Raw genomic sequence first — 26,025 nt, 5'->3', positions numbered from 1 at the left:
AAGCAAACATTGATGATCTCTAGCTCCGAAGATTAAAAGATTAAAGAAAAAGATTTTCTTTAATCTTTTAATCTTAATGCATTTTCTTTTTCATTCACACACATTATTTAGCAGAAGTGGTATAGGTATTATTGAAATTAAGAAAACACTGAACGCTAAACTGCCACATTTCGATACGACGCGGGCTTACCTTGAGGCTGCATTGCCGAACACTTTCTCCTTTATGATATCTTTAGGCTGAAATTATCTACACCTCTCTTCCTTCAAACCATATTGTAATGCACTAGTGGAGGTAGTTTGCATAAGCTATTTCTGTCAACCATTTGCAGCTCATCTCGCGAATATCCAGGTTGCTATATTATTTCATATGTGATCGATATGAATTTTAAGGGAAACGGAAATTATATTTTAGCAAAATTTCCTAAATTATTTTCCTTCGTGTCTAATTAACAGGAAGAGGGAGAGAAGGATGGATCGATCGATCGATCCATTCTCTCGCAACTAAAGCACGTGTCAATTTTCATTTGTCACTTACTCACCAAATTTCGCATGAGGCTCCTGGGGAATGTTTCACCATTTGTTCCCGATGTCACTTAAGTTCTGTCAGCTATTCAAGCATTTTATGTTATCGGTGTGAAGCGTCAACTTAAATCTCAAAGGGGAAATTTCGGCCTCCTTGTTTATACCTTTATTTTATTAGTGAGGCACGTATGTTCCATTGTGTGTGTGTGTGTGTGTGTGTGTGTGTGTGTGTGTGTGTGTGTGTGTGTGTGTGTGTGTGTGTGTGTGTGTGTGTGTGTGTGTGTGTGTGTGTGTGTGTGTGTGTGTGTGTGTGTGTGTGTGTGTGACTTCTGATAGGTTGCTAAATAGGAGTGAAACAATTTGTAGTTCAGGCAGTAGCGATTTACAAAGTCTTTTTCAAGGGAATTTGAGAAGTAATCAAAATTTACAAATCACAAAAAATATGAGTTTGGCATATATTAAAATTTAGGAATCTTCTAGAAAAATAACATTGTTTCGTAAATGTCACACGTTTGCCACATCACTACCTTCATAATTGTATCTTTAATTCGTACCTCTGTAAGCGAAAGCATGTCGCGTACTTTTTCTGTAATTTAGATCTTTCGCTGGCAATCGTACATGTTTTTTTCGGGGAGAGAAAGATTCTCATGGGACGTCATCTCAGCACTTAATGAAGAAGCTCTCATAAATGTTTCTATCGTAGTACACTGCTTGGAAAAAGTTAACGGACACCCCATGGGCAAACTGCATCATAACGAGTCACGCGTTTGTAGCCGATATAAATTGGAGGACTAAGATGCTCCCAAGTCGGTGCAACTGTCTCCGGGCCATATGATTGTGAGAAGGGAATTGGAGGAATTTGAAAGAGGCATTCTGATAGGATGACATATTGCAGGCCTATCTGTTCGGCAAAATGTTGATAAACTGGCTTTCCCAGGTCAATAACTAATACCATACTGAGGTGGGAGCCAACTGAAAGTGTAACCCACAGTGGACGATCCACCATACACCGAACGCGACCATAGGGTACCACTAAGAATAATATGTAAAAACCGCTATTCATTGGCGGACCCGTCGAATGTGGAGTTCCGGGATCGACTCGAACAGGAATCTGCACAAAAACTTTCAGAACCGAGGCTCACAACATCGGTTTCCATTGGTAGGATTGCAAATGCAAGCACCATAATTACCGCAAAGAGCTGATACAGTGGAACATAAAAGCTTCGAAACTTGTGTATTGGACAGAAGAATCACGCTACATCTTATCCTAAGCAGATGGACTGGTGTGGTACGGCGGATGTCCAGTGAGCGTCACTTACCAGAGTGCGTAACTCCAACTATGAAATTCGGAGGTGGCGGTGTGATGGTATTGTCCTGTTGTTCCCTGTTTGGCCTCGGACCTCTATGGTGCAACGAATATTGAACACCGAGAGTTATGTGAATATTCCAGACAATGCAGTTCTTCCTATATCCTTTTTGGGAAACCCCACTACAGATATTCCCTCGTAATTCGTCATTTACTTTTCAATTTAGAGTCCTATCTTGGTTACCTTGATCCGCATGTTAAACCAGAACAGCCCAACATTTCTCACTGAATCTCGTATCAGCTGCATCTATACCCTTAACTACATTTCATAAATAATTACGGCGATAAGTAATTTCTCCATATTTGTTAACACGTCTGGGAAGCTTCTTGATAAGATTTCTTAACCATGCAGAGCCAGTTCATCTGTAAACATTACAGGCCAAAAAAAAAAAAAAACATTTCAGTTTTCTTTTCACGTTTTAGAAAGAATTCTACTGGCTTCTTATACTCGTATTTCTAATATTGAAATTTTTATCCCTGCCAAATATTTTGTTTCATTTTATTGATTCCATCACTCAGTAACTTTTTCAAAGTAATTATTGCAACTCCACACTGTATGTCTTTTATCTTGTATTTAGTTTGCCTCGAATACTTTGAGAATTTTTATCCGTTTATTAGTTTTTGAGGAAGTTTTAAAGATTTTGTTTACTTTGAGATTTGTCTTCTACCTTCTTTTAAAATATTTTCGCATTTTTGTTAAGCTACTTTCCTGAAGCTCTTTACCCTTCATTTTCTTCGGTATTCTACCAAGGCACGTGCTGATTGGTTTAAACGGAAATATCTGCATTCTTTCAGACTGTTTCTTTAACTTAATCTCACAGGGGAATTCTTATTTCTTTAGTTTTATTTTTTTGTATTTGCAGGGAAGGCTTCGCTTTCTGTTCATCTATTTTTAACTCACGCTTTCTTTGGATTTCCATCCCAGCTTAAGTCATTTTTCAAAATTTATGCAGCGTCACACTCCCATATCACGAACATAGCCATTAAATAATTTTCAGAAATCAAATCTTAATAAATAATTTAAATTAATGATTTCGGGTCTCGAATATTTTATTAAAGCAGTAGAGTTCGTTCGTATAGCGTAGTGTCATCATGGATGATACCGCTAATTATTTTTCTAGCTGTTAGATGAGAACTACATTTGGGTTAAAAATTAGCCAACAGCACAATCTTTTATCCTAAATTTAATGAGAGTAAAACATACGTGGTTTTGCCCGGCATACCATATGAATTTTTTATTTTTAAGCCATATACGTATGTCCCGAAATATGCGATATTTCTGCATGATCGACTGTCACACTGTTTTACACTGGTGATGGTTAGTATTTTTCCGATGGCTCCAAGGCGAGTTTTACAGGGTGTCCCAAAATTCACGCAAGATTTAAATTTAGCGCCATTTGTTTGGTAAAGTGTTGCCAACGAGGAAAAAAAGACAGCGTGACATCTGACAGTTCAGGGTTATTAAAAATGGAGCGCTACACGAAAGAACAACGCATTTTCGTTGTTGAGCAATATTTTAAAAATAATGAAGGTTTGGCAGCTACAGTTCGCAATTTTCGTACAAAATATGGTCGGAATAGTGATTTAACTTCATCAACTGAGAAAGGATTAATTAAAACATTCAAGGAAACTGAATCAATTAGTGATCTTATACACTTTGGCCGTCCTTCAACAAGTCGTTCAACAGAAAACATCGAAGCAGTTCGTGAGAGTGTTGCTGAGAGTCCAGGAACATCAATTCGGCACCGTGGTCTTGAATTGGGCATTTCGGGAAGCTCTATACAGCGCATTCTCACGAAATATTTGCAACTTTATGATTACAAAGTTCAACTGACTCAAGAACTGAAGCCAACTGACCACACACAGCGAAGAGAGTTCGTTGAATGGATTATGGAACAACAAGTGGATGCTTATTTTTCGAAGAAAATCATCTTCAGCGATGAGGCTCATTTTCATTTTGATGGCTTCGTTAATCGACAAAATTGTCGCATTTGGGGTTAAGAAAATCCACGAGTGATTGTTGAGAAGCAAATGCATCCACAACGTGTCACTGTTTGGTGCGGAATTTGGGCTGGGGACATCATCGGTCCATTCTTCTTCGAAAATGCGGCTGGTAAGGCAATAACAGTTAATGGTGCTCGCTATCGCGACATGATAATCCAGTTTTTTGTACCTAAATTGCAAGATATGGATGTGGACGACATGTGGTTTCAACAAGACGGTGCCACATGCCATACAGCCCGAGAAACAATTCAATTACTGCATGAGTCATTTCCTGGTCGTGTAATTTCCCGTTTTGGTGATCAGAATTGGCCGCCCAGATCATGTGACTTAACGCCGTTGGACTTTTTTCTTTGGGATTTTTTAAAGTTTAAGGTTTATGCCAATAAGCCTACGACCACTTACGCCTTGAAGGAGGAAATGGAGCGCTGCATCAACGAAATTCAGCCACATTTATGCAAAACGGTCATGGAAAATTTCGACAAAAGAGTGCGTATGTGCCAGCAAAGTCGTGGAGGCCATTTACCCGATATGCTATTCCATGCATAACCCTATACTGTATACTTTATGAATCAATAAGAAATTACAATTTTTAATTAAAAACCTGTGTTTTCTATCAAAATTACTTCTTGCGTGAATTTTGGGACACCCTTTAGTATGTTGATAGCTTAGGTTCTCTAATAGGGCTGCTTGTTTCTTGAAAATGAGTTGAGTTGAAAACCTCTTTTTAATTCTGCATAACATCTGCTCGTCCTGGTTATAAGCATTTCAAAAGGTTCCTTATGTCCTGAAAAGAGTTTCAACGCAGATCCTTCTTTAGAAAGGTCTGCGTTCAGCTATTCAAATTGTTGGTCGTTGAACCAAATATATTTCTTCTGTAGATACTAGTGTTCGGCGATCAGCTTTGTTTCATTACTAGGAAGAAAATTGTTCAAATTGGGAACATACCAGCATTAGATAGTCGCTGTTGTTCTTTGTGCTATGCTTGAGGACCTTCAAAGCGTGAGGGAAGTTACTTTGCTCTCTTTAACGGAGTTATCTTCATAGAAACAGAAACGATCACACCTGATTTGACAACTATTTTCTTTTTTTTTTTCAAATTTCTTCTCCCCTTCTCCCCCCCAAAAAAAAACTTTGGATATCCTCGTTTACAGATCCCATCCGAACAGATTTTAAATTCAAAACGTGCTAATCACGTCTTCTTAATATTTGTAACCCTTTTTATATGAATTCATGAGTTATCAATGAGTAATGTAGGAAAAGTGCGTATTCAGGATACTTTCATGATCGGACATAATGACATTTGTGTAATAATGAATGAATACCTGGAACAATCCCGAATCCAAAATATTCAGAAAATTCGCCGTCACTTCCTTCTCCAACAGTAAGATTTATCTTTCGTTTTATAAAAAAACTGTTCAGATTTCTCTTTTTTTTCTCTCTTGAATCTTCTACTAGATCAGGTTCATGTCCATCTTTTCACTTCAAATTTTGAGAGCCATGACCACTCTAATCTCCTTTGTTTACATGAAATACTATGCTAGCACTTCTTTCCCACTGATTCCTCATACGTTGATTGGTCTCATTTTGCTTAAAATGCTATAATTAAGATTTCTGATGTTTTCCTTTCCATGGATTGAAAACTGCGGAGACCGTTTTAAAAACGATTAGAGAAAGCATAGTTAGTTATCTCCACACCTTTAGAATAGGCGGTAATGTTCTGTTATGCTTCAGCCTTTAAGAAATTGGATTATAGAAATATTTCTTGCATATAATAATAACCTGATATTTGCAATCTAAGAATGCTGCTAAACACATAATCTTCTTAACTAGTAAATATCTGTACAATTGTCAATGGAATATCATCAAGAACAACCAGATTCTTAAGTTCATTGGTGGATGAATGCCTCTTCAGTTTTGGCCTTCTGCATCTCTCCGCCATAAATGCCCATTAGATTGATTGGCCATTTATGACAGAGATGGATGTGTGACAACATCCATCTATTGTCACACATTCCCATCACATGTCTTGCCCTGTGTCATTTACAGCCATACCAATTCTGATTAGCTTAGTTAAAGGAAGCGCGTCAACCAGTTTTGTCATCATTCTACATCATAGAAAGTTTTTACATTTCGACAATGAGATTATGATTGTTTACGGATATCTGTTGTATTAATAAGTGTAATGCTTTTCACTTCACTGAGAACTATCTTTGTAACAACTGTAACAATATTATTGAGAGGTAAGTTTACTTGCAGCCTATTCTAAGTGTTCAATAGACTATGCTCACTAAACTTAATTATTTTAATCTTAGTATGTAATGTGACAGATTTACGGTTCTTCCTTCTTTTCACAGGAAGCAAAAGCATCCTTATTTTGAATATTATTTACTATTATTAAATAATAGTGAGATAAAATATTCATATTCGTATGGTTTCGTATCCGAGTATTATTCCTAAATTGCCCCTTCCATTTTTCGTTGTGTTGTTTTCATTTCTCTGTTATTTATTTATTTATTATTTTTTTATAATCGGGTTCCAATTTCACTATTAGGTTGTAGATCTTTATTTTTATGCAGTTGAGTAAGTCGCTTTTAACCATTTCTATAATGGTTAAAACCTATCCTGTTATTCTAGCTGAAATTTGATTATCAAATTTTTGTAATGTTTTGGCCTAGATATTTGTGTAAACTCACTATTTCAATCCATCTTAGATTTATTTCTATTTGTTTTCTTTCTGGATAATTTTACCTATGCATTATTTATTTGTTCATATTTATTTGCAGGCCTGTCTCCAAATAATGTTGTGTCTAAATATTTTGGTGGTGATGTTGTTAGTATGATATCATCAGCGAATTGTAGATCAATGAAGTATTCTCCATCGGTATTTAATATATATTAGGAATAAACGTATAAGAAATAATTACAGTATAAAATCGCACTGATCTCGAGAGCATCTGAATGTGTTCAGTGGTTACAAATTACTGCTGGATATTACTATCATTATAACGGCTATTCCAAGCAGTCCTTAAACTCAACGAGGGAGGTCCTAAACATCATGCAAGAACTATCCAGTATTTGCTCAGTATGTGTATCATACATTGCGTAAAACTCATTCACAGTGATGGCACCCACAACAGACTCTGGCGACCTATTCAACTTGTTCACCACTCTCCAAGCAACAATCCTATTTCTAACACCCTTGCTAATTGCATTCTTACTCAGTTTCCATGAAAAATAATAACCTGCTCGTCCAAGTATTCTTCAGTAACTAAGTGATCTGACGACCTGCTTTAGCCACTTAAACTTTAACTCCCTATCCATTAACACTCCCAAGTCTCTGGCTTCGTCAGTTTCCTGGAGTGCTGTTCCACCAATATGGTAAACACTGGTAATCTTTTCACCCCAAAATGCATAACCTTACACTTTGCATATTAAACTGACATCCATTCTCCTTTTCCCGGTCTGCCAAACTATTCAAATCAGCCTGCAAAATTTTGAGCTGTAAATGAACAGTTCCTCTCAGATCCTTTCGTATATCGTTAATGAACAAATTAAGCAGTAGCGGTCCAAGAGCAGAACCTGCGGCACGACTCTAATCACAGGCTATCTTTTGGAATCTGCTCCTGAATAAACTACTCTGATAATTCTCCATCAGCCATCCTCCCTCCTGTCCACCTCCCAAACCCTATATCCATCCCCATGTGCTGCAGTTTACTGATTAGAATTCCATGTGGTATCCTGTCAGAGGCTTTTGCCAAGTCCAGCAGTATCACTGTAAACCCATTACCTTTATCCAACTCAGGTGTCTCTGTATTATAAAACGTGTTTCTCCCCATACAGTATCCCGTTTCCATCTATCTATTCCTGTATTTTGTTCTTGAGCAACTTTCCAACACTTTGACAACTCCTGACATGCAGATCGGTCGGTAGTTTGTACATCCAGCAATGAAACTATGTTCCCCCTCTTTCCACTATACCCAATAGATAATTTACAGAATTGATAAAAATTATACATTTAGGCTACTGATGCTTTCCATGCTCCAATCAATGAGAAGTATCTTCCGCGGTTGTCACATTTTCAGCAAAAAAATTGAAATAACCGACAAAACATACATTACCATAATTAACAATTTTATTCATTACACAAATGCATGGATTTATTAGAATAAATGAGGTCGCATTAACAAATTGCTCTCCTCTGAGAACTCAGTGTTGTTCTAATTTTTTCTGCCCATTTGACAAACATGGGGATTATTGGTTATTCTAATTCCACCAGTAAGAGATCACTACTATTAATCCTGTTGTCATTTTTTGATAAATGGCTGAGAACAGCATCACTATTTCTGTCCATGCATAATTTCTTTCTCCAAGAATCGCTACCAAACACTTACGCTGAAAGATAATAGCATTCCTCTTCAACGATATGAAATTACGTTGCACTTATAGAACTGACGATGCAGTGTTGGAAATCAAAACTCTTTCGAATGCTTTTACAAAATGTGTTGTGAGAAATCTTTTGGTCATTGCTGAAGCCTCTTTTGTGCAACTTCGTTTTATCGGCGTGTATGTGAGCTTCTTATGAGGGTGATATTTTGTGCGACAATCCATTGATGGAACAGAAATGGCTGACCTACTTAAGTTGACGGCCGTGACTGATGAGCTGGAGTTGTTCGCGATCTTCTCATAGTCTGCGCAGTCATTTAATTCCTAAGGTCAGGTCAAAGGGAAGTTAAAAAAAATCCTTCTTGTGATGAATAAACGGAACCAGATAATCAAAGTAGAAAGTTTAGTCAAGACTCCCATTATCGTACACTGTCTCTTATATCTCTGATAAGAATTATTTAAAGTAACGTACATAATATTTAAAGAAAGAGCCTTAGGTTTTCAGATAAATTACGAGCTTTTAAAAACTTTAGTCATACGTAATAGCTGTACTTTTATCAAATATCCATCTGCTGTAGATCAGTTTTACACTGGAACGAATCGAAGATGCATATTATTAAAACTATTCGCTTCGCATGAAATAAAGCATATGGAGTATACGAAAAAATGCTTGCGTGACTTAATGACTTACTTGCGTGATTATTTTCTTATTACTAAACGTGTCTTTAAATGTAGTTATGTAATATATAATATAATAACGCATACTTGTCTCTTGATCTACGATACACAAGTTTTCACTCGGACCTACTGCCACCAAATTTTCACTGCAGTTTTCATATGGAAGGTAGACGAATTTGGATGCAATGTTTTAGTTCTGTAATAAATATTGTGTTTTAATTCTTTTGATCATGATGCTGTTATTATGATATCATTATCAAATCGCAGATTACTTAAGTATTCTTTAAGGTGATCTACCTAAACAATTCCACAGCTGAAATTGTCCATTTTATATGCCCCTTGATCATGATATTTGTACACACAGATTTATATTTGTCCCTGGAAATATGAGCATTTATTTCATCCTGTACACAGTCAGAAGAGCAGGCAAAATCAACACACATAACACACAGACTAATAGGTTTAGCTGCGTTGACCGTAGTACCAAAATATTTTCACCCACCAAAAGTTGTTTTCAAAATATTAGCCAAAATATAGTGATTCCTGATCAAATTTTAAAATTCTTAAAAAAAAAAAAAACATACTTCTTATAGTATTTATTTAAGTAAATTCACTCAAGAAAGGAAAGGTCCTTTTTGAAATAGCAGTGATTCTGAAAAAAAAAAAAAGTTATAAACTGCGTTAACCTTTTTCCCAAGAGGCAGTTTTGTAGTGGAGTGAGCGTTCTTGTCCCTTCTGATATAAAAGTTTTTCCAGGCAATTGTAGGATGTTACTCAATTAGCATTTTTAAATGCAGATATTGTGTATATCTATTTAAGGTGATGAATTAACATTATTCATATAAATATATCGGCGTATTTTTAAAGTTGCAGCAATATTTTTCAGAGTAATAAGGTAGTAAAGGATTTAAGTCAAGGCGGGATTATAAAACAATGACAAATAGTTGAACGTCTGGACCTTTTTATTATTTAAAGGCTCGCGGCTCTTTAGTACGAATGTGTTAGAACTTTATTGGTAACATTTTCCTCAGGTATCTCTAAGCTTTCCGTTTTGCTATTTTTGACATGACAAAACTAGTCTAAATTTAGCCAAAAGTAGTAAAGAAACACACCTGTTATTCACAATCTAAAGAGATGGAGGTTCTCCACTTCCTTCTTTGATCAGTCGATTGCTTCAAGCATACATTACGAAGTTGAAACAGCAAACTACTTCGCATCGCGCTTAACATACCACATGTGGTACCTATAGAAGCCGTATTGAAAAGCTGTTTTATTAATAGAAAACCAAATGACCGTTTAGAAATAACGATAGGAACAGTAGTCCTTGACGGATCTCCATTCGAACAAATAGAAACTTAAAATAGAAACGAAGAGGCAGTTTTTTAGTGCAGTGAGCGTTCTTGTCCCTTCTGATACAACTAAAAATAACAAGTGCAGCCGTCATTGTAGAGACACCTGTGATATAGTTTCCTAGTTTAATCGGTATGGAAAGCAGTAAATTATCTTCATCCTACCTCTCCCGAGAACGTTTTTTCATTGTCCAGCGCTGATGAGTTCAGAAATTCGATAATGCAAGAAGGGAAATTAAATTCCTCGACTTTTAATATAACTCATTAAAGTCAGTTAGTCGTGGAATAAGTGGAAAATTTCCGTGGTCTTGCATCACTAGTGGACTGTATGAATCGGTTAATCATAGCGTAAGTGTTCATTACAGGAAGTGCCAAGAAAAAAAAATGAATCTGCTTCCTTAAAATGTCAGCCAACGAACAGATAGATAAAAGGGCTGTGAGTCTTATGCCAGCGGATCAGTTTTGTGGTCCATACTAAAATGAAATGCGTTTAAACTTCAGTCGCAATTAGTACATGAAAATGCGATATTAACCTTGAATTAACGTTGTAATTTCGGTGAGAGCAAAGAGGTTCATAATGTTCAAAGGAAATTACACATCCTGTTGTAGATTATTGGAGGACCTTTAATCCCATGAAGCAGCACATAAACCCAACATAATTTTAGTTGCAGTACATCTAGAAGCCTGTGGCAGCAGTTTATGTTGAAAGGGATTCTGTATAATGAAAGTTTTTTTTTTTGCTATTTCTAAACTTAGTTTTGACCAGCTTTCTCTAATGTCTTCACCCCGCTTAAGCTGGATAGTTAAAGATAGGTGCGTGTTACTGTAGTGAAGAATGTAATGATAAGCTACACGTGTATTATTTATCTGTTATTAAAACTGATCTGGAAAAAGTAGAAAGTATTATTAATAAAGTTAAAGATCAATATTTAAAATATTTACTGGGAGGATGAAAGAGCAGATAATACAGCGGATAATAAGTGTTGGGGAAACTTTGTGATAGTTATCTGAAGGAACATCTACGTAAACGTACTAGATTAAAATCTTGGATTTCTTATAAAATCTAGGATGATGCATACAAACATGAGACGCTACCATACCTTTAGCTTTCTTTAATTATAATTTTTAAAGACGTTCTGACGTTCTAGTCATCTGAATTGAAAGACATCCTGAACTGCAACGTCTTCTCAAGCGCCAGTGCGCGCGAAGCTGACTCTTAAATGTAAACAACACCGAACCACTGCCTAGAATGAAGATTAGTAGAGGTTTTCAGTGTAAATTTAGAAGAAGAATGGCGTTTTTTGATAGTCTGTTTCAGGACTCGGACCTAGCTGATATATAATAATAGTTGATAATAGCTAATAATAAATAATAGTTGACCTCTCCGAGGATATGATCTATTATTAAAAAATCAACTCTTGGCTTTGTAGTAAGGGACAGGAGTTGGACTTTTTTTTCAGGTTACTAATTCCAGTCACTCGCATACAACATTCTTTTGCGTTGAGCATATTTTTCAAGATTTGTTATGAAATTCGAGAATTCTTTTCTTGAGTTATAAACAAATATCGTGTGTATGATGTAAAGTCCCATATGTATTAGCTTATGATTTACCTATCACTTGCATAATGACGGACATTTTAAAAAATAATGTTTTGCTTCTGTTATCCTTCTGCATGCACTTCGCAATACTGCCCCTTTCTTTTGATTTACTGTTTGCATTACAACATGCTGAAAGCAGCGCCATTTATAAACTAGTCGAATACTCGTACGTGAGCGTCATTTGTTAGAGGCTCTATAAATGATTACTGAAAGGAAGTTTTATCGTTTGAAAACAGACACGCAAGAAATTCATGGACGAACACCTCCATTCCAATTATATGAGATACTGGTTTCGAAAAATGCTGTTGTTGTAGTCATAGGAGCGAAATATTTTGAAGTCGAATTTTTCTTTATGATCTTTTTTATGGCTGCTCCTTGATTCGATCGCATGCATTGGTTTGACGAGTTTTCAGATAGAAAATCATTTAATGGATTTCTGATTTTTTCCGTTAAATTTCAGTTTGATATAAAATAAAGTGGAGTGTTAATTATATGATACACATTTGCAAGCTATAAGGGATACCGGTCTGATTTTATTATACGTTGTTGAAAGACTTCCAGCACTGTTCTTAACAATATCAAAAAAAAGTACGTGTTTGTTTTTTTACTTCTCCAGATTTAACGATTATACACAATCCATTGAAATATATGTCCAATGCTGTTATTTCACAATCTGTCATTCGACCCCGTACGGCGTTGTACAAGCTCACAGAAGAAACAAACCACAGGATGGAATTTAACCAAAATGAATGGATGCGTTTACCACAGTCGTAATAGTACTTCCTGCGTACGGGCCTCGTAAGTATGCGCTTAACGTATCCATGTCGCTTACTTCTATAGGACTACGCCTATGCTTTGAATCTGAGAGATGTCATAAACCCAGAATGGAAACAAGTTGCTTTTGGATGAATCGCGTTTCCAATTGTACTGCGTGGAGCGGTTTAGGCGAACATCTGGGTAGAGAAAAATCATGTTGCAGTCTAGCAGAAAATTTCGGCGTTATTGGTGTGGGAGATGTTCTCCTTCGTATCCTGAAAGTGTAGACTGAACTATGAATGACGCAAGGTATCTGACCACTTGGACGGTCAGGTACATTTCTTCGTGGTAGCCATTTTAGTTGTTCAACAGTTGTTAATCCAACAGGAGCAACTCGAGTTATTACCTTGACCACCTTATTAGTCATAGGCGTTACCTATTTTCCAAGATTGTCCAAATATTTCAGTAGGATAATGCACGTTGCCCATCTTGTTTGAGAGTTGTCCAATAAGAGCAACTTCGAATTATTACCGTGGCCGCCTTATTAGCCATATTTGAATCGATGGAACATCTCTGGGATTATATGAATTGAAATAATTGGCTTTTGCATCATCATACACTCCTCACAACAGTTATCGTGATGATGTAGTACAAGGAAATCTGCTGCAATATTCAAAGTTTTTACAGAATTCACCACGTAGCAGTTCAGACAGGAAGAAACCTACGAACTATTAGTTTATGAAAACTTAATAGATACCAAATAGTTCGCGACCTGCAGCATACATTAACCCTCCCTAATCAATTGCTGGGCAAATATTTCCATTAAATGCCGAACACAGATGTATTTTGGTCCGTTTATTCTTCAGATTGCTAGAAGGATATTTGAATGAAGTTGTAAACATACAGGTCTCGTCCTCAGCGAATTCACAGCTCCTCTTCCCAAAGGTACTGTGTAGAATTCGGAATTCAGCTTTCATTCCGACAAATCCCTGGCAATATGACAAAGAGTCTTGCTGTGTTGATATTCGCTGGATAGTTTCTAGTGAAATATCAACTACTGTATTATCAGCCCTACAGACTGTCAATAGAACAATTACTTACAATTTTCTATGTTATTTACAACACATTTGAGTAAAACAAATGTTAGTTTGTTTTACTCAAACAGTGTTTCCTCACACCATGATTTCCATGTTTCATGGCGATTAACTTAGCTATGATTAAGTGTGGCATTCTGTGATACCAGCTTTCTGGTAGGTAGTTACCGTTAAACTTCGCCTCATTTCCAGTATTTATATTGGACGGTAAATAGCGTAGTGTATATATGGATGATTGTTGCGTATAAGGATGGGTTGTGTGGTGCCCTCTTACGATGAATCCTTGGGGAGGCATCATATAATAATGAAATATCCAAGAGAACTTCAGCGTTATTAGCTCTAGTAATTTCCTTGAATAGTTTTCAGAGCTTCTATGTAGGTGTCAAACTAATCACCTCCTCCACACGACCATAGATGATTTAAGGAATTCACTCCCATGTAATATCTACTACCGCGAAAAACCCTCCGACCTCCAAATGAGATAAATTCCTATAAGCAATTCATATCTTTGCAGAGTTTTGAATATGGTTGAGTAACATTCCTTATCAATGAACAAAAAACATCAATAGCAACCTTCTTTTGGAAAAGTAGCACTCAAAAGAACTCCACTGAACGTTATTATTGAAGGGGTATGATAGTAACAGTACACCTCACAGTGATAAGATGTTGGCGTTTCGCCTTTGCACACAGAGAACAGCGTGTAGAGATTTGGTGTTGGTCGACTAAAGATGCAGAAATATAAAAATCAACTTACAACTCTGTAATCAACTTTTTTTGTTATATGACTGCAATGTTTTCATGTTATTTAACTGCACTGAAATACGCAACGCTCAATGCACATTAAACTGACATTGTGAAGAGGGTGATGTCTTCTTTGAGGATCATCTTCAAGGTGACAAGATGAACCTCAAAGAAGATGTCAGATTATGCGCCGGAGAGCAATTTGCAGGGTTTTCAGTAGGGTTGAATAACTTTCCTTATCAACGAAGAACAACAACAACAAAAAAAATCAATCGCAATCTTCACCTGGAAAAGCTCATGTAACAAAAAAATCATTAAGAAATTAAACGCCTCCTGTATGTAGTTATATAAATTTTCATAAACACATTGCAGGAAATTTCTGATTCTATCTTGTGTATTACTTATATCGGGTCAGTGAGCTACTCGACTTAGTTACTGGGTGATTATAAACCACATTAATGCACTGTATCGAATAGGCTGGATCTATATTCACACAGGGAGCCAGGCAGGTATTCACTAAGTTATTCAAATAGCAGTCAGTTGGTTGTAAAAACAGAAAACCAAACGTTGGTAGAGAAAACAATTTTCAGGCACCATAAGAGAAACACAAGGCTTCTAAATTCTTTATTCAGGTATTAAAGTGGTCCATTGTCTTAGAATTGTACTATCATCATTGAACTTTCTTTCCTGCCTAAAATCATAATGCTTGGGTTATTTTAGAATGCATTTGCTAAATGACTTACTACCGGATAAGCGTTTTAAAAGATTGTAATTTGCAGACACTTCTTGATTATTCTGCTTGGAGAATTTAAATCATGATCGTGTAATTCAGTGGATGTATCGTGTTAATCTGTGCTAAATCGCACTTAAAGTTCTTCCTCAAAGATTAGCATTCTTATGAAAGAGATGGACAAGAAAGAAAGAATGATGAATGGTGCATTTCCTAAATGATCCTCCCTAATTAGTTCATCGGATATGCAAAACGCTGTTTGCCACATTGATTTCATTGGTATAAGTGGCACGTTGTCCTCCTTATTATAATCTTAATTATTTTGCGAGTTACACAGTGAAACATAATGATTGTTACTCTCATCAGGGAGATCAGTCACGTACCTTTTATATTCCAGGGAAGCCAGTATTTCCAATGATTGACCGAAGATTGTGTAGTGCATTAATATTGTACTCTCGGGTGTGTTGTAATGTCAACTTATTTTAAAATGGGTCTCTGCATTTCAAATAATCGCAACCTTCACTAGAAATTGCCGTAAATGGCAAGGTACGTGAATATTCTGTTTCGTGATTTAGGATTATTTTATTTGCGCATAAACGCCCAGAATAGCAACGGACAGCACCGAATTATTAAGAATAACGTAACAAAATTTAATAACCGATTAAGGATAACGACAAGGTTGAAGAATGAAATTCAGATGCAGTTTTCTAAATTCTCAAGAACTGGAGTCCGTATTTTCTGAGCAACGAGGAATTTTGAATAATCCGTGAAAGTATACAACTAATGCCATTGAACATCTGCAAAAACGATAGTGGGGATACATTTGCAATAAAGCAATTTACAAACATTTGAAATACATTTTGTCACCAAAAATGATTCGAATTGCCTCTCAAGTGTTGGTTATTCTGAGTATTAACATGGATTATATTCACTATAACGATCATGTTTTCAAGTCCCTCTACAAACAGAATATTCACGTACCTTGCCATTTCTGGTAATCTCATTTGAGATAGAGTTCTGCACACTGCTTATTTCGTTTGGAATTTCCAAAATCACAGTCCTTCATGATGAAATTTTTTATTGAGAAATTTCATTTCAATTTTATTGAGGGACTGTGATTATCTTCATTTCTCCGATGAATTAAAGAGTGTTCTATCGAACTATTCCAACCTCATAACGTGTAATGAATTAACAAAATTTTCTCTCTGTGCTGCTGACAAGGTCTTGATGAAAATGAACGCCTTTGCAGCGACATACATAAATTTAATTAGTTTTCAATTAAATAAATATTTTTGTAGCGTTTATAAAAAACCTCTTTCAAGCATACGTGAATGGAGAATATTAAAAATTTTCAATGGATTGTTTTCAGCCACTGTTAGTGTATGCTGCATGTTTTTATTTCTTCAGTTCAGGTATCAACCGATACTTGAACTGAAGATATCGATTGAATTTTTCAGTCCTTCATGAAGTATGGTAAATGCTGATGTGGATAAGTAACACACCATCACAGAGTATAGAAAGCATTTATTTTCGATATTATAATATGATAAAGAGATTAGTTGCACTACATCGTCTGGCGGAGGTATAAAATGACGTGAGTACACTAGTGTTAAAGTGCATTTAAGTAACAATAAAAAATAATTCTTCTTTTAGCGTGAAAATTTACCTGATAGAATAATGTTAGCTGCCACCTGGTAAACATGATATCAACCTGTAAGAAACGCTGGTGAATTGGGATTTGATTCTTTTAAGAAACGAAGGGTTACACCTCAGCTAGCTACAGTTCCGTGAATTATCACAATCTTTCACGCTGTAATTTAAAATACAAAGATAAACGAATAGAGATTATGAGTACGGACTTGATATTAAGTAAATTAAAATCACTCTCAGTACTTAAAGCTTTCTAATCAGCCACTGTTCTTTGAGAGTTACTTGCCTCACGAAGTTACTTCAATTCAGGCGAAAACACAAGGACATGAGTAAATAATATTTAAAGCCATGTATTTCAGCCCCAAATATTACAGGCCGTCATCAGTGGCAACGTTAGTTAATTGCAAGGTAAAACACGAATAGGTGATTGATTTGAAACAGTGAGAGCTGCGTTATACATAAAACTACGATAAGGTATAACTGAGGAAACATTATATTATTAGTTATTTATTGTGCAGTATTAAAATTTAATTGTGATTGGAATAACACTCCCATATCTTGGATAGTTAGAGACAATCGTTCCAATTTATGTTCCGATAGCTTAAATTGGAACGAGTCACAGAAGACGTGCTCACACCATATGCTCTACGCCTCATAACATCACGTGGCTCTCTTTTCAAATCAATCCATTGTTCGCATTCTACCTTGTAATTAATTAACATTGCCACTGTTGATGTCCTGTACTAATCAGGCTGAAATTAGATGGCTTTATATAAATATTAGTTACTTGTGTTTTCGTTCGAATTAACTAAATCTGTCACTAGAGCATATTTATCAGAAATATAAATGAAAGCGCACATTCTACTGACTAATGGGTATATGTGTATAATCTGTCCATACGACAACATGCCGTATGTTTTTTTGTTTGTTTTTATATACCACTAGAGTAACTTAAGTAATTTCGAGGAAATCATAAAATAAAATAATTCACCTGTAGACGATTTCACATGTACTTGCTATTTAATGATTCGCCTGTTAAATTCATTATCCAGCAGTAGGTTTATTGGACGCTAAACATATTGTTATGCTTGATATTTATTTGGCATAGCACATCATTGCCAATCCAGTGTAAATCAGAAGGAACAGTATCCCGAGAATTACTACAAGGAAAATATTATTGTGATAATTCCAGGAAATGACTGTTTGGATTTTGATATTTAGGCACTGTAAACGTTCATTAATTATATAAACAGTTTAGAAATATTCAAGGCGATAAAGGCCCGTATGTTAATTGAGAAATGCTAATTTGAGTTTGATTTTGTTCGATGAGGTTTACAGAATCATCCAGTAAGTCTTCCCTGACTTCCTTCAGTGATATAAGTGTTCTCGATTGCTTTCTTCTTAGGGTTACCGACATCCTCCTTCCCAACATAACCTAATTTTCAATTAAGAGGACACTCACTCGATACCTGAGTAAAGGGTTATCTTCTATGTAAAACTTGAGCCAAATATCGAGAAAGCAAAAGGTTGCAGCTGCTGTAGTGATGGTATAATAAATCTGTAATAGCTTTTTTTATCGAATTGCAAAGAGGATTTACTTTATCAATAACTAAAATAATCTTCGCTATTTAAACACTACTAAATTCCAGTCAACATTCTTCACTTTATAAGCATGAGATCTTATTTTCTGGTAAAACAGTTGACAAATAACTGGGAGAAATCCGTTGGACATCAGGATCTGATTGCATTTATATTTCATTCCACAAGAGGAGAAATATGATCTTCAAGTTCAGACAAATCGAAACTGCTTTCGATAATTTTAAGGAACTCGAGATCTTTCTTTAATCGGATTTAATGTTTCGAATTTGGCAGACTGGTTCCTGTTAAATAGCTAATTAGAATAAAGTGACAGATTAATATTCTACTTTGAACCCTATTTATGCAAGTTACTTTTCCAGGCAGTCTTATTGAGTAGTTAGCATATCTGCTCTCCAACCAGCAAATAGTTCGAATCCCTGGTAATTTTGAAAGGTGTTTAGTAGTAGAATTGCATCGACTGCTGGGAGGCGACTACTTTGATTATCGGTGGCTTGAAGTTCAGCGTTTGGTCTCTAAAAGCATGGATTTCGTATTATTCAACTGGTAGCCCATTTGCAGCACAAAGTTGACTTCGCACCAAGAAAGTGAATTTTGATAAACCCTTATAAGAATTTAAAACCAATAAAAATTATAACATTTATGACTGAAAATAAATTATACTTAAATTAAAATCCCAAAATTTTATTTTAAAAACATGTAAATAAATTAAAATCTCAAATATTCCCAACATGTATATGTTTAGATATACAACCACAGAAATGTTACGGGAACCCACTCATGAAGGTTTGTAAACCTATTGTTCATTTAGTATTCTAGAAGTGCCAAGCATTAGATAATATGCAAAATCGGCCTGAAATGACAAACAAGGCTTCTGGTAAGCAACTGATAATCTCACACTGGTAATGAAGATCGTTTATCAGCTTGTGATGTTATTCAGTCAGCCAACCAAGCCGGCAGGTGGTATTACGTGATACATACCGATGGCGATTACATATTACTTATAAGTAATCGACGAATAATGCGGATTACTTATACCTATGGTATAGTAGTAGTTTCGTATGATGATACAACGGCCGTGAGTCCATTTACGGGAAGGTACGGCACCATATCAATTCCCCAAATTTTATCAAGGTTTTCCTGCTTGCGGGATGTAAAATCCCAGATAAAATGGCGGAAAAACCCTGCTGTCCACGCCCAAGACCGGCTAACTTGGCTATCGCTTAAGCTTCTCACATCGTCGACGGGAATCGAACCTAGGACACTTCTTCCCCAGGCATATGGTTGCGAAGCGCAAAACCACTTGGCTAACGGCGCGGACCACCTATGGTATAAGTTATAAAGTATAGAAATGAGCTATAAGTGCAGATTACTTATACCGTAGGTAGAAGTAATCTGCACTTATAGTAAGTCTTTGTTCTTTTCTATGTAAAACGTGTTTCTTAAAGAGGTAGTGTAAATACTTAGCAAACTTTTTAGATCTAAGACCTTACTGCCTTCTTGGTTGGTTCTTATATCAAACTTCATCTCAGCTGATTCAAGAATATGAAATTAACAGAATAAATGCACAAGAATTTTTTATTTTTTTCAATTGACAATTTATTTTCGAGTGTTCTGTTTTTAACTTTTTACCTATTCAGGTAAAAAATCATTCACATCTTTCCTTTATTTCTTCATGATATATTAATTAAATGGTAATTTATTTCTTGAGTTTATTCTTAAGAGAAACTTTAGACTTTGCGATTGTTGTGTTGTTGATTAAAAATAATTAAACAAAATCGAAAAATCTCTCTCTCCCTGCAATGCATAAAAGCAAACTGCAGGAAGGATTCTGTATTGGAGCAATTAGTACCCTGGAAATATGCAAACTAAATAATTTTCTATGCTGAAAATTCTGTTCGCTTGTATCCTGATGATGAGGTATTAAGTATCGCTATGTCAATTACGTTAAAAATGAAGTGGGAGACTTATTGGATGACCAGAGGAGTTCATAGCCAATCGATTCCTCGTTGTTTACTTGGGCACATTCAACATATGCGAGGCAAGCCTACGACTAATTAACTATTTATAGAGCTGTGCTACTATAGATGCATAGTGTGTTTAAAATACTGGAACTTTTTACTCTTTCGTCTTTCTGCATCAATAATAATCTCTTTAGAAGAAAATTTCTTCTCACTGACCCTAAGAACGCTTTAATTTTTCAAATGAATGTTTATTTGGGATCACAAGTCTCTTCACCATTTACTTTGATAAAATGATCGAAGTGGAGAATTTATAACATAGCTTTACACAGTTGCGCCTATGTGCAATATGTGACAGTATACACATTTTAAAAAATTCTTTGATCGAAGGGGTGACAAGTGCTAGGGATAAAAAATAAGGGCTAGTTACATTAGTCAACCAGAGAAGTCGATTCTTTATACATATATGTACAATTTTTGTGTTAGTTTAAAAGCACGTGTGTGGTCACTTATTTCAGAAACCTATTTCGAGTATGGCACGTGTAGGGTAGTCAAAGAATGATGTTTGATATATGATACCGATAGATGGCACCACTACATATTTGATGCAATCACAATTGAGATGAAGTGCGTATTGGCAGATGTAGTAGGAGACCGGCTCATTTCGGGAATGAGGAGTGATAATGGCAGGAATGTAAGGTACGCTCAAAGAACATTGTAATGACTATTAGGGACGAGACCCCATGCAACGGAGGGCACTTCAGTGTACATAGAAAATGTAGAGAATTTTTATTGCATGACATCAATCCTAACTTTTGGGAAACATCACAGCGCGATAAAATCCATAATCTAAGATTTTCAGGAGAATAACGGGGAGAAAATGTTATTCTCAGAGAATCTAGACAAGATTAAACTTCACTTAGTACGTAATATATTACTTTCTCTTAAATCAGTATTGCTACATGATGCCTGAGTATTTTAAAGTGGTTTTACTGATTTTCTAATATTCGGAAAACTGGACAACAGCTTCTTAGCACCTCAGTGTAGACCACCCTTACAATCAAGTGGGTATCGTTCTTTGAATTTTTATTAAATAAAATATTCCTTTTGTGCCAACTTAAAAAGTGTTATCTAAATTCGGATAATTAGACAAATGAAGATGGATTTCATGTTTTTGTACTTTAAAGTGCATTTATTAGTTCATTTACTGAAGAGTTTGAATATTGTCATGAATCCTATCTAATCTACTGCGAATAGCAGGTGTTAATTTCTCTTTCGAGCATTGCTCTTCATTCATATTCTCTTTTTATCATAATGTGCTGATATTCATCTCTAATTTTCGGAATGATTCATCGCAAAACGTTGCTCGCGAATAATGTGATCAGAATGGAAGTGACGTGTATAACTCTTCCACCTGACCATACGATATAAATGAGCATAATAACTGGAAAAGCAGGTTTAGACTTATTCATCTAAAGTGAAATTACTGTAATCTTGTAATGACTGGATTTTCCTCCTACAAATGAGAGAAATCGGCCAAGGAAAACGTCAATTGACAGAAAAATAGACTCCTTAAAGAGACAGTATTGCTAATCTCGTTAAAGTAGAGGCTGGCTATAATGCCGGCCACTATGGAAACTAGAATAAGCTGGACATAGACACAGTGACGTGGACATTAAAGTATAGGGAGGGGTGATATAGCGAAAGATGTAATCACAAAGTATGTTATGTGTATATTGGGGTGTTTACTTCAAAAACTATGTTTAAGAAAATGGAATTGGTTTCCGAATATTGAATTGCTGTGATTGTTTAACCCAAAAGTGACTTTATTTATAAGGTAAGAAAGTTATTTTTATGCTGAGACATTTTTTGAAAAGAAAAAAATGACACATATCTTAAGTGTACTTTACCCAAGCACCTTACAGAAAGAGAGAAAATGATAGATTGTGGAAGTAATGTGGTATGTGCAGTACAGTTTCTCGAAGTTGTCAGGTATGTTGTCTTGAAGGAATTCTGAGAAAAATACTTGCGGATAAATGGAAGACTGATGCAGCGATTTTAGACTTCTAAGAAGGGCGAAGCATTTGATTGAGTATTTAGTGGTAGATTTGGTCTAAGAGACAAAATACTTATCTTATCCGCAAGACTCTGACTATGAAATACTAGTTATGGTCTATCTTAATTGGACAGTGTCCTTTTATTTGTTTTATATTATTTCTTAAAATTACTGAAATGAAATGAGAACAAAAATTATTTTTTGCTAGTTTGAATACATGTGCATCGAGTATGTTAAGCTGTTCAGTTATCCGTAATGTGCTTGGGAGTGACACAATTTTGTTATTGGAAATTACACTGAATCTTTGTGCCTAGCAAAGAATTTTCGTGGTCAGAACTAACACAGAAAGAGAAACAGAACTGAAGTTTAAGGCTGAAATTTAATAAAATTTATTTGAAGTCAACAGATGTTTTTGGTAGCTGGTAAATAGAGGACGGACGGATTAAAACTAATGGTAGTTTAAAGAGATCAAGCACATTCAACTGAGCATCAAAAGACAAGGTAGCTCAGCGAAATTGCATAAGAGTCAATAGGAGCAGTAATTCCGAAATTGACGTTAAGACTGGTGTCACACCAAGTGCAACCAGGTGCGACGTTAAGACTGGTCGCACCTGGTTGATGCAAGAAGAGTACAAAATGCAATGACAGCAATGGCAGTGAAATATTTAAGTTTGGCATCGTAAGCGAGAGGACACATGAAATAATGGAAGCATATTGGGTGAAAGAAAACATAATTGTTTGAGGCGGTATTGGCACAGAAAGTGAGTTAATAGCATTTAATACTTGAGGAAATGATTGGAATTGACTGTAGTATGCTAGAAGTTTATAAAAAAAACATTACCAGAAAAAACTTTATGTGCGAAAAAGGAAAAATAGAGACAGGAAATTTTAAGAATATCAGAATAAAAAACATGAGTCCAAAATTTTTCTGTTGTTACTGTCTGTTCCTCAGAAATAACTATTGTTTATACAGTCTCGTGCTTTATTCTCGTATACCCAAACTTTTATGTTCATTATAAAAAAAAAAGTGAACCTGCCAGTTTTAAGTGCCAGTACTTTGACATACAGCTCAGCGAACTGAACCTTTAACTTCCTGTTGTTTCTTTTAACTGGTTGTGAGTGGAAGAGGGTTTGTTACTACAAAAAAAAAGCACGAATTTCACAGCTAATGTTTAAATGGACAATTAAAAACATTTAGTACATCGGTTACATGATCTTCGTTTTTATCTTTCTAATTTGCATATGTTTGAAAGGGTTTAACATAGTTCACTTTCTTAAACGCCTTTGACCACCCACCGGACCATCTGAAATATGCTTCTTAAGTATTTTATTCCAACTAATGTCTTATTGAAATATCTGGTAGTTGTTGAAATACTGTTATGGTATTAAAATTTACCCGGAATGTTCTCCCCAAGAAAACGTTAGCCATTGAATGCCTTTAACAAATTCGTTTCTTCCAATTATTTGGAGAATCTCGTAAGACGCGAAAAGCGTCATACTAAATATAATCATTTCGTGTACTAGTGAATATAAAAGGTATGCACCATATCGTAGTTATGAAAAAGAAAAATCCTAAAGCTTTTAACTTCTTTTTCCTGGTGAAGTAACTTTGATTTTACATGGCTGAAACCAACTGAAGAGCTAAGCCTATTCAGCATCACTTACAAACATTGAAGGAAGAAATACTTTAAAATATAAATTTTCCACATTGGTTCCCCGCTCCTTTAAGAGCCAGCAGAGATCTTAAAAGCTTCGTGTATAAAGTTGTAAAATATGTTACTTTTTCTGAAACGTATGATGTTACTGAGTCAAAATGTATTGAGAAAATGTTCATTGAAACCGCATCTATGAATATTAAAACGTTTCCATTATGTTTAAAACCCAGCTTCGTTTCCTACTCTACTCTACTTGTATACTTTACCATTAAGGCTACAAAATCGCTCGACAGCTGAAAAGGATCATTGCTATTCTAATGTGGCATATTTGCTACGAAAAAATTTCGGATGATATTGCGATGGCCAACTCACCACAATCCTGTAGCTGCTTGCTTATAGGAGGGACAATATTTGCTGTGTTTCCTCTAACTTTGAACAGTTACCTACAGATGTAATAATATATTATAATATACATTCGTAGTTACCGTAGTGCTATGCGCTGGTGAAGTGAGAATTTCAGGTACTCTGTATTCTAAGATAGAAAAATTATATATATGTATGTATATATATATATATAATATTTATATATATATGCGTGAATGATATCATAAAAGGGCTTTTTCTGTGTAGGTTGTTCCCATAGTATCTCTACTCTACTGAATTAAAAGAGATTAAAATGTGGATATTAACAGATCTATCGATGAATACGACAAGTCCTCTACAAACTAACTCTGCTAATACGACAGGCTGCTCATTTTGCGCGTTAACACTGTCAGATGGCGCTGTCATTTTGACTTGAGATTCTAGACTGATTTTGACGTCATGGAGGTTTCAGAAGAGTTCTTTGAATGAAAGCTAATTTTTCTTCTAGAATTCTTTTCTCCCGCAGTGTTTCTTTCAGTTGATTTATGAGTGCCCTTTCTGAAGTCTGCCACATTTGGATAATTTCTTCTTTAGTCATGGAGTACAGTCGGAGGTCGTCTAGGGCCTCATAAGGATGCCCTAAAGACCAGCGATGCACGCCGTATAACGTCCGCGGCTGTCGAGCGTATCTGATCACTAGTCCGCCTTCCCTCGACATACTAAGGTCGTCTAATGACCTGGATTTAAGTTGAGGGTGTACAGTCGGGTAGAGCGCGTTATTTTCTTGCCAGCGTTTGCAGTTGAGATCGTTCATGCTAACGCTGACAGCACAAGACGTACGGCGACGATTTGTTAAGTCAGTGAGTGATGAAGATATCGAAGATGATAGAGTTTCAGGAATGTCAGCAGGCCCGAAATACGATCTGTAAGAACTGATTAGTTTAGCCCTGGAGTCATTCAGCAAAGCATCTTCTTTTCGCGACATCACACTGTCATTTAGGCATTCCTGTAAAAAATCATTCGCTCTCTCTTGGTCTTCCAGCAGTTCTGAGTCTTCCGCTTCCTTCACGGAAATAGCTGAAGTCGATGCCGCTAGCTGGAACCGAGACTCCTCCCAGGTAGGTAGATGCGTTTCGTTCTTCTGATGAGCCCTAAACATAATAATGAAAGAAAGAATTACTTTGGATTTATGATAAAATTACATTTTTAATGTAAAAAATATCTAATTTAAGAGTTAATGTGCGACTCCAACCCATGAAAGGTGGTAAATCTTCCTACACATGGTATTTATGTACCTTGTTTACACGAAGGTTTTTGTTTTTTATACAATCCCTAAACATCTCGAGAGACTAAACTTTGGAGCTGAACCTGGAACAATGTTGTCATTGAGGCATTCCTGTAAAAATTCATTCGCTCTCTCTTGGTCTTCCAGCAGAAGACCAAGAGAGAGAGAGAGAGAGAGAGAGAGAGAGAGAGAGAGCGAAGAGACTAAATCTCTTCGCTCTCGAGAGACTAAACTTTG

General features: G+C 35.8%; 1 protein-coding gene across 1 annotated transcript in view; it reads right to left on the bottom strand.

Moving 5' to 3' along the window:
* Positions 1-24,960: 24,960 nt before the first annotated feature.
* Positions 24,961-26,025, bottom strand: part of LOC150092578 (glutamate receptor ionotropic, NMDA 3A-like) — a 161,695-nt gene continuing 160,630 nt past the window's right edge. Inside the window, exon 9 of the mRNA XM_090414239.1 lies at positions 24,961-25,654. Coding sequence (XP_090270365.1) covers positions 24,961-25,654 — 694 coding nt within the window. The remainder of the gene's footprint in view (positions 25,655-26,025) is intronic.

Source organism: Typopeltis vanoorti, chromosome 25 (genome assembly GCF_054136105.1).
Source record: "Typopeltis vanoorti isolate ZY-2024b chromosome 25, IOZ_Tvanoo_1.0, whole genome shotgun sequence".
Lineage (NCBI taxonomy): Eukaryota > Metazoa > Arthropoda > Arachnida > Uropygi > Thelyphonidae > Typopeltis > Typopeltis vanoorti.
Note: the sequence above shows the minus strand (reverse complement) of the source record. Positions and strands in the feature narration are given on the sequence as shown.